The following is a 17712-nucleotide window of genomic DNA, read 5'->3' as shown; positions in this document are numbered from 1 at the left end:
TGTTGTTATTACATACATATAATCACGTCTATTTCCCCTTGCGGGGTAGACATAGCTAACAGTCTTGTAAAGACTAACAGGCCACGTTCAGCTGTTTGGCTTAATGATATAATTGAGATTGAAATAGTGACAGGTCGCTAGCCCATCGTCTAAAAGGGGAATCCCAAATTATATAAGCCTATCCTATGTTATTATTACAAGTTATAATAATAAAAGATCCAATATGGCATCCGGTATCAAGTTTGGCAACAGTTCAGAAACGGCGTTAACGGGCACATTCGCGCCATCTGTCTACCGGGAACTCGAACGTTTTTAATATAAAGCCTACATAGGGCACTAACGTATGTCATACATAATAGTATAGATATGTTTATGATATTACAGAAAAGTTATACATAGGCTTATATTAAATGATGATACTGGAAATAGAGTTTACTTAACGCAAAATATTTTTCATCCATTTAGAAAACAAACATTTATTACTTGTGCAACGTCACTATTTGAATCTCAATTGTTTCATTCAGCCCAACAGCTGAACGTGGCCTATCAGTCTTTCAAGACTGCTGGCTCTATTTACCCCGCAAGGAATATAGACGTGATTATATACATGAATATGCAACTATCAACACTCTCAAGTAAAATTGACGCCAGGCAGGCAACAGGTCGAAAAAATGGCCAAATTATATTATGGGAATTATGAGTGATGCATCATTAGACCTGTTCTATTATATGGCAGTGACATGCAGCCAGTGACACGAACAGGAACTTCATTCCACGCAGATGAAAATACAATACTGAATGTGCGTAGTGTCGTGGAGAGGCCGCGTCAGGAATTCACGCTTGAGTTATTTCAAATAAATTTTTCATTCATTCATTCACGCATACTGTCGACAGTCTTCATGTCTGCGATATAGCTAGCAAAATACAAGCTTGCGCAATCCCTGTGGCATTGCACGTACGATTCCGTTTTATCGCGCGAAAACTATCGCTGTTTCGCGCGGTAAAAATGGCGCCGTCCGGGCCATGCTACAGGGCCTGGGTCGGTCACGTACTCATATCACAGAAGCCTGCAGGCTATCTAGAGAAAAAAATCGGGACCCGCCGCCTGTGCTGGAACCCACTGAAAGAAACCGAGATTTTACGAAATAACATTATAAGAGCTAGTGTACTCAAAACTGAGTATGCTCCAAATTGCACAAGTGGAATGAAAAAAGTCAGACAGCGGACGTTAGGCCCCAATGTATTGTAGCAAAGCGTAGGGTGCAACTGGCACACAAAATGATAAGAGAAAGCGTTTGCTTAATTAAACGTTTCAACAGAACCAGGAAATTCTAAACTAAAACTAATGTTTTCTCTGAATTACAAAAGGAGACAAAAGACATATTTATTCCTGATTCTTTTTACATCTAGCAATTCCAATTGTAATATCTCGTACCACACCAGGACAGAACTATACAAAAGTTTCGCCATTCACGAGTTCCACTGCACATTCTGGCAAGTAACTGCAGGCGAACAACTTAACATTGCCTGTAAATTTGCAAGAACGAAATTAATTTAGCCTAGCGGTCTCGCTTTTAGCATTTGAATATTTCTTTCTAGATTTATTGCTCGTATAGCTGTGGGAGAATTCATAAGTAAGTACGCGTTGCTAGATAATTGCAAATAAGTGTTTATTTTTAATGTATTTTAAGCTGTGCCGTGTGGTTTCCGTCACTTTAGATTAAGACTACTCCATCTCCACTCTCATGGATGTCCTCTGTCTACCCCGTTAGGGATAAAGACGTAATAAATTATATATGGAAGAGAGTATAGACATTATAATTGCTTACTCGTGTATGGAGTATCGACCAGATGGATTTACTTAGATAAGGCATTGGCACTTTACGTCTTATCTTCTTTCTTTCTCTTCGGTACCAATGTAGAGCCCTGATAAAATATAAAGGTTCTTATCAGTTCATGAAGAGCCTTACAGATTATTAGTGGCTCAAGATTAAGAAGGTAAAACTCCTCATGTATAATGGAATATAAAGTTGTGATATTTTTGCTTTAACAATAAACCTTAGTATTAAATCACGACTCATCAAATTATTTAAGTAAATAACGTAAATACATTGATCCTAATCTGGGTAAATTATCGCATCATACGATATAAGTACCATATAGGTTTATTACATTATGCATGCTACTGCTGCTGTGAGCTCGCATTTCAAACTGATACATAAATGATGGTCATTAACCATAACTTCAGTCCAATTAGCATTTCTCATAATTATTAACGGCACTATGGGTTAATGAAGAAATCAATATATACATATAATAAAATAGTAACTGACTGATGTCTGTATTTGAGAGATGTTACCAAAAAGTCAATTTGGGGATATATAATATATCAGACCAACAGATGTCAATAAAATATATCCTTTTTGAATTTCTGCCTATCTGTATATTTGTACACGCAAAAGCGAAAACTATTGCTCCTATTTGAATGCCGTGTTTTTGTCAAATGTATTAGGCTTGATACAACTTAAAATCAACTAAATACCTCCCTCGCCCCTCTAATGGGCAATATATGTGAAGTGGAAACCCGAATATAGCGATATTGTATAAATTGTTGGTAAAAATAGATCAAGAGAAAGGGTAATAAACTTGAGAACTATTGGACTAGAAACTTATTATTATGAATAGAATAGATTTATTTTCAAATTGGATACAAGATTTCACTTATTGACGTCACATCACTTAAATCTAATTATACTGCTTCCAAAGCGCATGTGTAGAAGAAGCGGCGGAACAAACTTCACTGCAGCATTTTCATCGGACGTCAATATACAAATATAGATCTCTTAAATCTAAATCATGGACGAATGCACATTGTCTACATTAAAAAACATGAATGAATGTAGAACTAGTTATTTCAATATGACTATTACTACCCCATAAGAGCTAAAGACGTGCGTGTTTAAATAGGTCTTAAATTATTGAAGGTTTTCATTTAATTCCATAGCTAATGGTAATAATAAAAATCGCGCATGACCGAATATTAATTACAATTTATGACAGAAATCCGGACAGTTACATGGAAACCGAATGTTTGAAGATTAATGCTGATTAAACATAGCCGGTATAACGGGTTTCATTGTTTGCTTTGCTTGCTAAACTGATTTTATTTAATTTTCAGCTATTATTATATTTGTTTAAGGATTAGTATTTATCGTATACCTACTTGCTTTCGGCCGCGGCTGTACAAGTACTCTATCTCACTCTGCGTACGTCACACTATATGTACTAAAATTAACGGAGATGGTTTCTATGGTTTTGACGTGAAAGAGGGACAAACAAACACACGAACACATTTATAATATTACTATCATGTATAATATTATAATGGATATGACTATTTTAAAGATGGTCGGTCTTATTTATGTAATTTACTAACTTATGGAGCAGATAGAGAAAAGATTCAAAGGCCCCGATTAGCTGACATTCTCGTCAGGTAAAATAATATTGCAAAAGTTTAAAAGCCTCCGGATTAACTTTTACAATCTCGCAGGAAAAAGGTATTAGCACGCATTATGCATTTTCACTGCTAACTTATACTTCTCAATGCTGTCATAAAAAGCGAACTCAAGCATCTTAAGGTTGTTCAGGCCATGTTATATATAAATAAGTATTTCAAGTCAAATAAAACATTTAAATATTATGGTATGAATATGTTTGTCAGAAACTATCGTATCTACTCGTATCATAAACGTAGCTAAAATTCTAATTAAAATTTTATGGTGAAAGGCCAGAGCAAAACTGTCCTATGCCAAAGAGGTATAAAAACATATAATCACGTCTTTATCCCTTGCGGGGTAGACAAAGCCAATAGTCTGTACTTATAAGTTCGTTAAAATAGTCTCTGGCTACCTTTCTGGGGAAAGGAGGGATGCTGTCTCTATTTTGTGTTTGTTTCTCTTTCACGCAAAATCCACTTAGCGCATTTTGATAAAATTTGATACACGGGTAGAATTAAACTTTGTTGAAAAACATATACGGCATTTTAATACTTAAATACATACGGAAGCGAAGCCCGGAGGCGCGACTAGTATCACAATATTTTGCACAGACATATTAGTATCAATTTCATAGTGACGCCATCTAGTGAACTGTTACTGCGTTTCTGTGGCGTGCAAGCCTCCGTATGTTATATTTGTCCTTGAATGAGAACCTCCGGTTTAGGTTACCCTCGATAAGGCAGTGAGGCAGTGTATGACTACATTTCTACGAGATGGCACTAATTTAATACAGAAAAAAATATAAATAGACACGTTTTTCGTAAGTTTGTTATTCGTTATGTTTACTCCGAACTTATATGCGTTGTTATGCGGAATAAAAATCCATCAAATTTAAAAATTAAGCACCTATCTTAGCAATCTTTTAAATATTTCGATATCTAAGAAGGCTAGCTAATAAGTTTATATTTCTACATAGAATTAACTTCATGTTGAAAATTAAATAACATTCCTTAAGAATCATCTCGTTCTATCAAAAAATAAAAAAATCGAAAAGTTTTTGACAAATTAATTACTTACATTTATTCTGCATCTTTATTCATTCTCTAAGAATTCAATAAGATACGGCGCCAACTTTCAAATATTTAAGAAATTTAATACACAGATTCTCCAGGCTCCAGAAATATTCAATTTTATCATGTTACATCACAATAATATCTCATTTGTCCTTCAACCAAGAAATCCTATAAACTTTCAACCGCTACCACCAAGCACCACGGTTATGACTACAACTGTTGACAGTGGATAACCAAACCAAGCTCCGATGTCTGAATCACTTTTCTCTGCTACAGATACTCAATCTTGTATCCCATTCCCACTTAAACAAAACGATATCTCCATCCCTGTCAGTGGTGTCGATTAAGTAAAACCATTACGATGAGAACAAAAAAAGGTCCCCTTTGAGCAAATGGTAATATATCATCGCTTTGACGTTATGAGCATAGGGTCTTTGGACGGGATAGCACGCTTTTGTCCCGGGAGTCATAAAATTTATTAGAGTAACGGTTGCTAGCCGTAGCTGTGAAATTTCTGCCGACTTATGTTGTATCAAAGCGAACAGATATAAAAAACGGTTATTGGATTATTTTTCCTTTATTTGACTTGATTTAAAACTACATCTGCAAAGGTTCTGAAAGCAATTACAATATTTTGTACTCGTACTTATTAATATAGGTAGTCATTCAGCACATTCTATATCCTAAAGAATAAGCAAAGATAAGAAAGAGTACACATCTAAGTAATTATTAATTTATCTTCTCGAACCGGGATCCTAGATTGGATACTGGTCCGATCTGAGATCTAATAACACCTTCATATAAAATACAGTTACAGAATTAAGACTTAGGCTAGACATATTTCAATGTGATATGAAAGAGCACAAATCCTTTGACAAAAGTTCCCTGCTTACCATCACGATCATAAACCCCGTAGGAGACATACTCTCACGACCCTGGGCCATCCATCATACGCGACAATGACCAGGGTGGCGGGTTCAAAGCAGCTGACTATAAGGGTGCGTTTCCATTAAACCGGGGCCATAGAATAAACGCATAGGGTCTTTACAGGACCGTCGGTGATCAAATTATTAAGGTGTCCGAATAATTACGGCGGTCATGTACCAATTAATAGTTTTTAAGTTATATTAGTTTAATTGCTAACCAAGTCACAACAAAGAGGTTTAAAGTATCGCAATCGAATGTATTATTTATTAGTTGTTTGCCGCGAACTTAGACAAACAATAAATTTTTACAAAATTGTGAATATCTCAAAAACATCTCAACCAATGTCGATGCCCCACGAAACTAAAAATTCTATTGAACGATCCTACATATATTTCAATTTCGTCAAAATCAGATCAAAAATTCGAAAATTATCGCGTAACAAACAATCATACATACAATAAAAATTATTTAGCCCATGCGCCATGCCCAGGCTTCGCTACCATGGTTGTTTCGGAATAATAACTTATGCGTTATTCCATCTTAAGCTCTGTGTACTAAACATCGAAATTCGTCGTAGATTTTGCGTGAAAAAGTATCGAACACACACACTTCCTTATTCACTTTCGCATTAATAATATTAGTATTAATGCATCCAATCCATCCATAATAAACAGACCCTGGGTTCCTAATTTCGTACCCAGGGAAGATGCAACAAAAAGAAGGAGCAAACCACAGTCACAATTATTTAATGCTCACTTAGTTCGCACGTGCTGCTACAACAATTATTGATTAATGAATTTTTCTCCATAACAGGCGCTTCAAAAACCATTTTACTATATTACATCGAACGTTACTGTAATTGTTATGCCCATTAATCTTTAGTTTTGTTCATACGGCGTCCTTTGAATCAGCAAATTATGTGTTGCCCTTGTAATCGACGAAGATTTCAGATGTTTTTGTATTTGGTAAAGTAGAATTTTCCACGATATCTTAATGAGTTTCCTATCAGGACGGCCGAAGACCTAAATAACGGTTGTAAGAATTATGTGAGTTGATGGATGCAATACATATTGCTATACTAAAATTATAAATTCAAAAATTTGTTAGTCTGACACGTTAAATTGTTAAACAAATTTTAAGGTTTTTATGGTACCTAATACAGTTAATAATCTTAAGTCTACTTCTATATCTTCTATAAAATTTGAGATTGGTTAGTATGCCACATTGCAATTTTCGTTCGACTTAGTTGGTAGGGTAATATTTACTAAACAAATGAATACAAATATCTGAACAATTACAATAGCGAACTTATTATTGTAAAGATTGTGTCATAATCATAATTAATTGTGAAGGTAGTATGCCACTGTTCTAATTAGGTTACTGCACGAAGCGACGCTATATAGCCTCCCCAGGGCCAACCAGGGAAACCTAACACAGCTATGACCAGGGTTTGGACCCTTTGGTTTCCTCACTCTTCACCCTTTGGTTTCCTTTGGTTCCTTTTATAGACAATTCCCTCTTTCTTCCCCAAACTTTGTTTAAAACAATTTCTTTAAAATACCCTTGAAAAAGTGGTCGAACTCAAAAATTTGCTATTTTCTGTTCATCAGTTACGAGTATAAGAACAACATGCAGTGTTCTATCAACTAAACCTTTAAGTTAAATTCAAAACGATTCCAAATTAGTAATTGTGATAAGCATTGGAGCTACCGTAAACCATTTTTGTCTATTATCTCCTGGCCACTATCGGAAACACGGTATGTGAGCCTTATCATGCCCACAAATAAACCGGACTAGTGCAGTAACGTGAAGTCCAACGCACACAAACGACAAAAGTCATTACCAAATTAACGACAATCAGGTAAAGAAAAAAGCATTTTGTAAACAAGTCTCAATGAGTACGGACGCCTAGGTGCTTAGTGATTGACTATGACGTCATTGTTTCGAACGTAACTGTTATTGTGATAAGTGATATAAAAAGAATTTTCAAAATGTCAACATCGTCTTCTTCAATGCCAAGTCTTCTTTCTGATCCAGAATTTGAAGATTCGAGAGATTCAATTTCATCAGAATTATCTGGTAAGAATATAACAAAATATCAGAACAGTCAGATTTTTGATCCAATACAAAAAAATGACTATAAAAATTCAATCACGTCTCATGGGGTCGAAGATATACTCTCTGAAGGAGTAAATTATACTGTGAATGAAAATGCATTCACAGACTGCAAAGCAGAAATAATTTCATCAATACCTAACCCGTTTGTGCAAGACTACAATTCAAGGGATTCAACTAGTTTTAGCATACAAGATATTCTTGGTTTACATCAAACATACAACCCTGCAAGCAATCAAGAAGATTTGGAACCGAGATATGATTATCAGATACCGAACTATGAAAACATTAGCAATAGTTCTAATAATAACAATTATGGATCTGGCACTGAAGAAACCTTAGCTGAAGATTGCATCAATAAAGGTGGCGATATTTTTAGTTCATCTGTAACGCAACTTGGTAATCCAGTTGAACACAATAGAAACTATGCAATTAGTGAACCAGTCCAATATCAAGCAAGAAGCAGTTTTGACGGTGATGTTACCAAAGATCCTGGAAGAGTAATTAACGAAATAAATGAAACTAGTTTTCCCAGTCAGGTAAGAAAATACAATTATTTTGAACCTTATGCCAATGATACAAACATATTTTAGTTGCACCAAAGGTATGCAACCTATCGTGATTTACCACAACATAACCGGATTTATAATGACAATTTAATTAATTTGTCAGTAGTGGTTGAGAAGTAGGTTGAATTTAACTTATTTTATCGCCAACTATTTAATAAGTGACACGCATTTAGCATATTTATTATTATTTTCAGAACAATATTTCATGGAGTAACAAAGCAACGCTAAATAACCCTATATCTACAACAAGGACGGCGTCATCTCTTTCTGGTAACGGTATGTACTTGATTCTATTTATGTTATTTTTTTATAATAACATGACATTATATTAGGTTTTTATGTAAAGAACTTCTTATTTATTTCAGAAATGTCATCAGAGCAGTCATCCTATCAGAAGGGATTTACGAAAAGAGCAAGGACAGCTTACACTAGTTCACAGCTAGTAGAATTAGAAAATGAATTTCACCAAAACCGTTATCTATGTCGACCAAGACGCATTGAACTTGCTAATTACTTACAGCTTTCTGAACGACAAATTAAGATATGGTTTCAAAATAGAAGGATGAAATATAAAAAGGATAATAAGCACAATAAGCCATCCTCATCAGTGGAAGATAACAGTCCTTCTAGTTCCAAAGAGATGTCTCCTAGTCAAGAACATAAAATGAGCCATGGAAGAGGCTGCGGTGGACATGATAGACATAGGCGTCTTTTGACTGACAATCATACTAATCATCACAAAGTTTTTATGCCTACAAATGATTCGCTATCAAGACCCCCTGATTATTCTTCGATTAATTCACTAAAATCTGTGATAAAAGGACCCCAGAATACGCTTGAGCTTCCGTCTTATACTCCAAACCTGTCTTATTCCTCATACTACACGCCAGGAACAAGTAGAGCCGCTTACTCACCGATGTCGGAGGTTTATCGATACTCGGTCGATGAATCACTGCAGCCAAATTCTAATACTCTGTCCACACTGCAAACCGATAGCTACGTGCCCAACGGAGTCAACTTGAAGTTAAGCGATGATTTGCCTCGATACACTGCCACGCCTTCTTCATATTATAATCCATTAACAACGGGAGTGGTGATGCACCCTCCAACTTCCGAAGCTTATGGATTTGGCACGTCATTATCCTCGTTATCCGCACCGACTTATGAAGAAAGTAATTTGCATTCTAGAAACCCAACCTTATCTTTGACTCAAGATGCATACTATTCATATTTAACAACACCACCAGAGACCACTAATCAACAGACTTCATCTACAAGCAAGTATTCTTCTTATATTTCTTTATAAATTGAATAATTGAAATATCATTTGTCGTTATTTTGATTGATATATTTTGTAATTTTTTTAATAATAATTTTAATTGAGGGATACATACATATATGTATATAGTCACATAATATTCTGTTTTTGATGAGCTAGATTTTAATAAATTTAAATATTTTTTTAAAATATCGAGACCCTATATCTATTTAAACAATGTTTCTAAAGATGATCATTCATCCATCAAGGATTCAATTTTCTTGAAGTATTTTAAACTTTCATTTATTTAGACTTATAAAATATTATAAAGAGGCAAAGTTTGTAACTTGATTGTTATTGTTGTTACGGTACGATCAGAGGCAGAAAAATGTGACCACGATATTATGGTTAATATAATAGTTTTTATATGGAGAAGTGGTTACATTTCTATGTGCCCGACCGTACAATGTATATACTGTATTGCTGTAAGAGATTTTTATTTCTTTTTTGGAGTCATCCTTAATTTAATGTGACACACCATTTTAAATTGTATACGACATTCAACTGGAAAGACTGAATTTGATTCAATATGAGGTCAAATTATAAAAGTGAGATAATGTTTCATAATGACAAACTGGAGAGGGTTTTTCAGTTCGACCGACTGGGTGAATTTTTATTCGTTAGAGAAATTTTGATAGCATATTTGGACAGTGAAACTTAATGAGTTTCTGTAAAATAGAAAAAAATCGGAAATTTTAATTTGTATAGATGAGTAAAAAACTTGTTTCACTTTTAGTAAGTATTTTTTTTGATGAAAACTACGCAGTTTCATCATTCAAACATGCTGTGAAAATTTCCCTTCAACCTTTCTATTATATCGTTACTAATATTTATTTAAGAGCAAATAATTGAAACCAAAGCATTAATAATTAATCATTTTTTTTATATAACTATCTTCTTAATTAAGTAATATTTATCAAGGTATTATTTTTTCAAAAATTGTATTTATATAATAGTTTTGTAAATAAGTTTAAATGTTTTTATTAATACTTTAAATTAAACCAGTTCTCGACATTTAAAAACTCTAAAACCACTGGATCAATTCCATTGCGGTTCTTAGTGATGAATTTCAAATTTATTGGGTGCTTGTCTTGAGGTTATAAATTACATATTAATGTATTATGATTACAATTTACCTGACTGCGCCGCCGTATAAATTTTGTTTGTGTAAATTTATGTTATTACATGTATTTATCTCTAAACCACTGGTTCGATTTCAATGTAATTTTCAATGATGGGTTTGAAATTAATTGTTGCATGTTATTATGTAGGTATTATGGTACTCGTAACAAAAATTATAACAAAAAATTAAATGTTTAAATAGACTTATATATGTTTTGTATATGCTTTTCAAAAAGTACGAAATATAATATACGTCTCACGTATAAAATAATTTAAAATCCCCTAATTTAAATAATTTATGTGTCCAGAGATAATTAACATTGACGGCCTCTGTGGCGCAGCGGTAGTACGCTTGTCTGTGACACCAGAGGTCCTGGGTTTGAATCCCGGCCAGGGCATGATGAGAAAAGAACTTTTTCTGATTGGCCTGGGTCTTGGATGTTTATCTATACAAGTATTTATTATAAAATATAGTATCGTTGAGTTAGTAGCTCGTAACACAAGTCTCGAACTTACTTCGAGACTAACTCAATCAGTGTAATTTGTCCCGTATAATATTTAATACATACATACAAACATATAGTCACGTCTATATCCCTTGCGGGGTAGACAGAGCCAATAGTCCCGAAAAGACTGAATGGCCACATTCAGCTGCTCTGCTTAGTGATGGAATTGAGATCCAAATAGTGACAGGTTGCAAGCCCATCGCCTAAAAAAAAGGATCGCAATTTTATAAGCCTATCCCTTAGTCGCCTTTTACGACATCCATGGGAAAGAGATGGTGTGGTCCTATTCTTTTTCGTATTGGTGCCGGGAACCACACATAATATTTAATATTTATTTAATACATAAAAAGCTTTTGATGCGTTGATTTTATCACTCATAGAGGCGGCTATATGAACAACAGAGTACCTACCTAGCAATGATACGGAAACAGTCTGACTTGCACTTGGCCTCTTTTTTATTATTTGCAGTCTATCCCACCACCACCCATGTCTCCACTAACCTTCCGGTTCTTCTTCCTCCTAGCACTACTCCCGATTGCATCCTCACCACTCTCGAGAGGAACCCAGGGTATGCTTTTAACCATGGATCCTAAATTAGGTGAGTCAGGTTTTTATACGAAGCGACTCCCATCTGACCTCCGCAACTTTTGCGGGTAATCCTAACCCGTTTTGGTTCCATGGTTACACATGCCTTAATGTGCAGTTTTCTCACGATGTTTTCCCTCATCGTAAGAGAATCGGTTAAAATTCAAACTAATTTTAATAACTTTGAAACCAGTCATTGGTTCATGGCTGAGGAGGGATTTGAACCTGTGCCTTTCTGCGACTCGACCACCAACGCTCTTCTACCAACCTTCCGGTTATACGAGCCGAATCATGGGAGGCGTGCGCTCACGCATTTTCAGCGCACCCTTTCTTAACTCCCTACAAAATATTATTGTCTTTTAGTAGTGTATATTATTTGGAATCTGAAAGGGTAAATTGCTGTTACTTGAATGTAGTTTACATTCTAGCTACTTCGATAGATTTTTTCATAGAAAAGAAGTTAGTTAGTGTCAGGAATAGCCTGGGATTTTAGGGATTTATATTAATACATTATTCTAAAATAGTTATAGATGAAGTTTGTTGGTTAGTTATCCCTTTTTTTAATTAAGCTATCGAACCGAGCGCTACGAAATTTTGTGTACATGTTGTGTGGAGTGCAAATAAGAACTTAGCAACATTTCTAGCGGGTGGAGGTGCGGGCTACATTAAATCGATACTATATTATAAATGCCAAAGTAACTCTGTCTGTCTGTTAAGCTTTCATGCCTAAACCGCCAAACCGATTTTGATTAAATTTGGTCCAGATCCTGAGGAAGAACATAGGCTACTTTTTATTGGAAAAAAGAGTGAGAAGGGTTTAAAAGCGGGATGAAAGATTTTCAGAGTTCTTCTACGAGAAGCGAAGTCGCTAGACGACTAGTAAATATCTATATTCTTTTTCCATCTTGAACTGATCGGGTAAGGAACCTGGGATCTCATGATTCGGAGGCATCATATGAAGATAAATAAAATGCCGTGTGGTTCCCGGCACCAATAAAAAAAAAAGAATAGGACCACTCCATCTCGTTCCCATGGATGTCGTAAAAGGCGACTAAAGGGTAGGCTTATAAACTTGGGATTCTTCTTTTAGGCGATGGGCTAGCAACCCGTCACTATTTGAATCTCAATTCTATCATTAAGCCAAACAGCTGAACGTGGCCTATCAGTCTTTTCAAGACTGCTGGCTCTGTCTACCCCGTAAGGGATAAAGACGTGATCATATGTATGTATGTATGTATAAATAAAAATGTGAAATACATTATTCTAATTTAATATTAAAAGTAAAGCGCTGGATATTGATATTTTTACATATTTATTAGTAAGACAAAGGAACAAGATTGATTTTAGGTACATCATTAGGTTTCATCTTGAACTTATCAGGTAAGGAACCAGGAATCTTATAACTCGAAGGCATCACATGAAGATAAAATAAAATCAGAAATACATTATACTAATTTAATATTAAAAGTAAAGCGCTGGATATTGATATTTTTACATATTCATTAGTAAGACAAAGGAACAAGATTGATTTTAGGTACATCATTAGGTTTTCCATCTTGAACTTATCAGGTAAGGAACCAGGAATCTCATAACTCGGAGGCATCACATGAAGATAAAATAAAATCAGAAATACATTATACTAATTTAATATTAAAAGAAAAGCGCTGGATATTAATATTTTTACATATTTTTAGTAAGACAAAGGTACAAGATTGATTTCAGGTACATTATTATACCTTTAAGTAAAATTAAGAAAATTTAAATTGTAATCACGAAGTCACTACAAAATAGATATGTTTCTGAAAATATACAAGATTGAGAAGTAGCTTCGAATTTTTAAAAAAAGCTTATACAATTTAAGACTTTACTTAAGTACTATCTTTTCTTTAAATTATCTTATTTTACAATAATTTAAATAAAATTAAAATAATCTCTAAAAAATACTATCATTTCCTTAAACTATTTCATTGAAGGTCATTATTATTCTCTACAACCATTTAGTATAAATAAATTATAATATTAAAAATAAATTTTAAGCGTTCAATAATTATCAACATAATACAAATCTCTGAAAGTAAAACGAATGCATAATTGCCGATAGTGCAACTAACAACTTACAATAAACTATTATTGACTAAATTATTATTATGAGAAACAATTTAAACAATTTTAGTTGCAGAACAGCAAGAAGTTATATAATATTATTAATTTCTAAATTTTAAGCGTAAAACAATATTTAGGTACTCGCTTATGCAGTCATAGTTCCTACTTGCAATAAACTATTATTTACAAAATGTTAAAATAATTTATTTAAAAATTTCTTAAAAACAAATTTCAAGAATGCCTGTAATATTTTTTTCTAACAATTTAAATAATGTATAGAAAATACAATACTTGCATACATTGTACTCGATTGTACTTTTAATAAACCAAAATTGCTTAAAACTAATTCACAGATTATTATTTATAATCTCATTTCATTATGTTCTTATAGACACTGAATAATTTAACATATAAGTAAGTCTTTTACTTAACAAGATTGTCTTTTCAAAAGAGAAAGAAAGGACGGCACGGCGATCACTTTTTTTTAAATATAATAATAAATTAAAAGTAGCTTGCATCGAAACTATAAGGCGACCAGAAATCCGGACTGACCGTATTGCTGTTATATGTATTATGACTTACATCATTCTTATTATAATTATAATAATTAGGATAGTTCCCAGTAGGATTAACAGCAGCCTGTTGAGGAATCGTCGCTGTTTGTTCCACAGGCACTATTGTTCCATGTTCATTGTTGAATTGTGTCAACTCCGAGTTGAAAGGAACTCCGTATTGTGCATTCTTAAAATTATCGCCGCAAGGTAATGCACTGAAAGAATTGTTACTAGGTAAAGCGAGTTCATTTGCAGTACTTGATACCCCACTGGAAGAAACGGCACTAGGTAATAGGAGTTTAATTTCATAACTAGGTACTTCACTGGAAGAATCGCTACTAGGAAAAGAAGGACTTTCACATGAAGAATCTGAATAAGACTCGAGGCACTCCTTTTTTTCTTTCATGCGTCTATTCTGAAACCAGATCTTTATGGATCTCTCATTGATCTTGATTGAATTTGAGATTTCTCGGCGTAACTGTGCGGTTATGTATTTGTTGCAAGCGAAAGTTCTCTCTAAAAATTGTAACTGTTCCGTGGTGTACGCTGTTCGAAATCGTTTTGGTTTTCTTATTTTCGGTGTTGTGACATTGAATTCTGTAACAAAATTTTATATTTAGTACTATCTGCAAAACGATTAGGATATGAGTACCCTTAAAGGATAAACTTATAATTTAAGATTAATTTGCATCAATTTACATCTTTAATCCTGATTTCCCTAATCTTGGACCGTGGCTATAGGTAAACCTCGGGCAAAGAGGTGAAAACACAACCGACACTAAAGAAGAATGATGTAATTGATGCAACAGTTTAAAATTCACGCAAAAGTCTATAAAAGTAATATGTACCTCTGGGTTGTGTATTATTATTAACTGGCTGCGTGGGCCAATTTCCAACAAAGGGTCTATTTTCCCATTGGTGAACCTGCAACAAAAAGTAAAAATAAATAATAAATTCAAACATAGAAGTTATCATATATTTATCCCTTTACGGGGTAGACAGCGATAACAATCTCGAAAAAAAACTGGAAATCTACGTTCAGTTGGAAACGTTCAAAAAACGGGGATCTTATAGACTTCAAAATTAATGCCTCCATTTGCCTACCTCATTTGTGTATTCGAGAGGTGTGTACATCCACATTAAATCATTTCGGAACATAGTTAATTATTATGTTAGATATGTGTTTAAAAATTTTATCAGTTTTTACACACTCACGCAATTCAGAGAGTAGGTACACTTAATATTTAATGGCTTGTGGGGTAGCAAATAATATTTTATAATTTCAACGGCCTATTTATTCTTTGAAGCTGGGTACACACCAGCCGAAAGAATGTTAGAACGTATAAATAGGTGCCAGAGTTAAGACTCATGAGCTTACAAAGTTGAACTTATAAAAAACTCTTAGAAATTACTCAATGTTCTTGATTGCAATAATAGTACACTATAAACTAATAACGATTAGCACGGCAAGAAAACTGAACTGATATTTTAATAGACTTAGTGACAATGAAAAGGCGGATTTTCTGTTCATTTTTTTGCGTAACTGAATTTGACAGACACCATCATCAGTTGATTGTCCTCCACTATTTTTGTCGCTATTAGTCAGACCAAAGACTAAAGTCTGCAGGGTGCAAACAACAGAGGCTTGGGTCTTTCTATTCATAGTCGTGAAGTTTGAACATTATGTTCGCGAAACCGTACAGAATCAGTGTACACACCGGGCCATCGATCATAAAACTACCAGAAAAAAATTACACTCATCGAAGGGACGTAACCCGCGTTCTAAATTTTAGACTCGCGAGTCTTAATTTATGATCTACTTTTATTGTTTACTTTAAATGTGAGTCGGTGGTCAAATAAAAAAACCTGTAGTTGACACAAGATTGAAAGCGGGATTTTGAATACAAAGTAAGATCGAAATATAAAAAATACTTATTATGTTATTACAGTCAAATTATTAAATAAAATTTACCTGTGCAGCTGGTGGTTGTTGGTTATTAGTATTTAATAACATGTCAATAACTTGTTCCATACTCTGCGGATCCTGAAATAGGAGAAACATGACAGTATTAGAAAAATTAATTTTATAAAATCAACGTAGGTAGTTGTAGGCAACGAGCTAGCAAACTGTCATTATTTGAATTTCAATTCCATGAGTAAGACATACAGATGAGCGTGACCTTTTAGTCTTTGATATAGATTATATGTATGCATAAAATTAAAAGTTTTTATTGTGGCTGAGAAATTACTTGAGTGAAATTTGTACAATATTTACCTCTGGAACTAGTGCCTGTTGATTATTGAATAACGATGCTCCCGCTTGTTGCATACACGGCGGAGCCTGAAATAGTAAAATAAATTATACTATAAGTAAATAAAAGGGAAAATCAATAGCTCTTAATGTGTTGCAAAATATATAAAAAAATATAGGTATACATATAATCACGTCTTTATTGGGTTAGACAGAGCCAACGGTTTCGCACAAACTTAAAGACCACGTTCAGTTGAATGGTTTAATGTTGGATATAATATAAACTATTAATATTTCTTATAATTTTCTTCTTATCGCATTAACTCAAAAACTACCAGACTGATTTTATCAATTTTATTAACAACACCTCGAGCTTTTTATCTCACTGTTGTGGACGGATATAAGTACGCGGGTTAAAACCGCGCGCGTATCGGTACTAACTAAATATATTTTAAATACACTCGGAATATTAAATAAAAACTTACCTCTGGTGCTAGTGGCGGCTGATTATCCAAATTTAATAAAACGTTTTCGATTTGTTCGGTACACTGCGGAGCCTGAAATAGTAAAAAAAAGTTATAAGAAAAAAATACTCGTATATGTTAAATCAATAACTTTAAAATGTGTTACAGAAATAATGATGAATTAAATAATATAATAATTGGCCAAGTTACACACAATGAGTTGACCTTAAGTAAATTCGAGACTTATTGGAGTACACTACGATACTATATTTTATGGCTAAAAATGCACAGCTGCAAAAATGGGATTGACAATCATAAAGTTGCATAGATTTATAAAAATAGGTTCCAAACTGAAATCAATATAACCAAAAAATATATATAGAAAAATAAATAAAGTCAATGTTAACATACCTGATTAGTTTGAATTGGAATTTGATTTTGATGGAAGCCAATGTTCCAATACTCCTCTAAATTTGTATTGGAACAGATACTGGACGTCATATTCTGAATGTCCGATCCATCCGTACTTGTTATCACGGGGTTGATATGTGGAACTTGAGAATTCATCTTCACGACACACTTCGAGTGAATGACTGCACTGTCCTGGTTTAGTTGCAATTTATACGGT

General features: G+C 33.9%; 2 protein-coding genes across 2 annotated transcripts; one reads left to right on the top strand and one right to left on the bottom strand.

Annotated features, from left to right (window-relative positions):
• Nucleotides 1–7488: 7488 nt before the first annotated feature.
• LOC106137653 (homeobox protein Hox-B3-like) lies at nt 7489–9487 on the top strand. The gene is made up of 3 exons (XM_013338515.1): nt 7489–8151; nt 8376–8457; nt 8547–9487. Exons 1-3 carry the CDS (start codon nt 7489–7491, stop codon nt 9485–9487), a joined length of 1686 nt encoding a protein of 561 aa, XP_013193969.1.
• Nucleotides 9488–14316: 4829 nt separating this feature from the next.
• On the bottom strand, nt 14317–17651 carry LOC106137615 (homeobox protein Hox-B4-like). The gene is made up of 6 exons (XM_013338474.1): nt 17496–17651; nt 17106–17177; nt 16645–16710; nt 16342–16413; nt 15218–15293; nt 14317–14966 (listed from the first exon to the last, which is right to left on the bottom strand). The coding sequence occupies exons 1-6, from the start codon at nt 17649–17651 to the stop codon at nt 14317–14319; spliced, it is 1092 nt and encodes a 363-aa protein (XP_013193928.1).
• Between the last annotated feature and the right edge of the window lie 61 nt (nt 17652–17712).

This window comes from Amyelois transitella, chromosome 10, assembly GCF_032362555.1.
Source record: "Amyelois transitella isolate CPQ chromosome 10, ilAmyTran1.1, whole genome shotgun sequence".
Taxonomy (NCBI): Eukaryota; Metazoa; Arthropoda; class Insecta; order Lepidoptera; family Pyralidae; genus Amyelois; species Amyelois transitella.
The sequence above is the reverse complement of the archived record's forward strand: the minus strand, read 5'-3'. Positions and strand labels throughout refer to the sequence as shown.

Excerpts from the sequence above, each read along its gene's own strand:
- LOC106137653 (XM_013338515.1), top strand. The coding sequence starts at position 7,489 with ATGTCAACATCGTCTTCTTCAATGCCAAGTCTTCTTTCTGATCCAGAA. Across the intron at positions 8,152-8,375 it reads AAACTAGTTTTCCCAGTCAG|AACAATATTTCATGGAGTAA; the intron begins GTAAGAAAATAC and ends TATTATTTTCAG. Across the intron at positions 8,458-8,546 it reads GTCATCTCTTTCTGGTAACG|AAATGTCATCAGAGCAGTCA; the intron begins GTATGTACTTGA and ends TATTTATTTCAG.
- LOC106137615 (XM_013338474.1), bottom strand. The coding sequence starts at position 17,651 with ATGAATTCTCAAGTTCCACATATCAACCCCGTGATAACAAGTACGGAT. Across the intron at positions 17,178-17,495 it reads TTCCAATTCAAACTAATCAG|GCTCCGCAGTGTACCGAACA; the intron begins GTATGTTAACAT and ends TTACTATTTCAG. Across the intron at positions 16,414-16,644 it reads AACAGGCACTAGTTCCAGAG|GATCCGCAGAGTATGGAACA; the intron begins GTAAATATTGTA and ends CTCCTATTTCAG.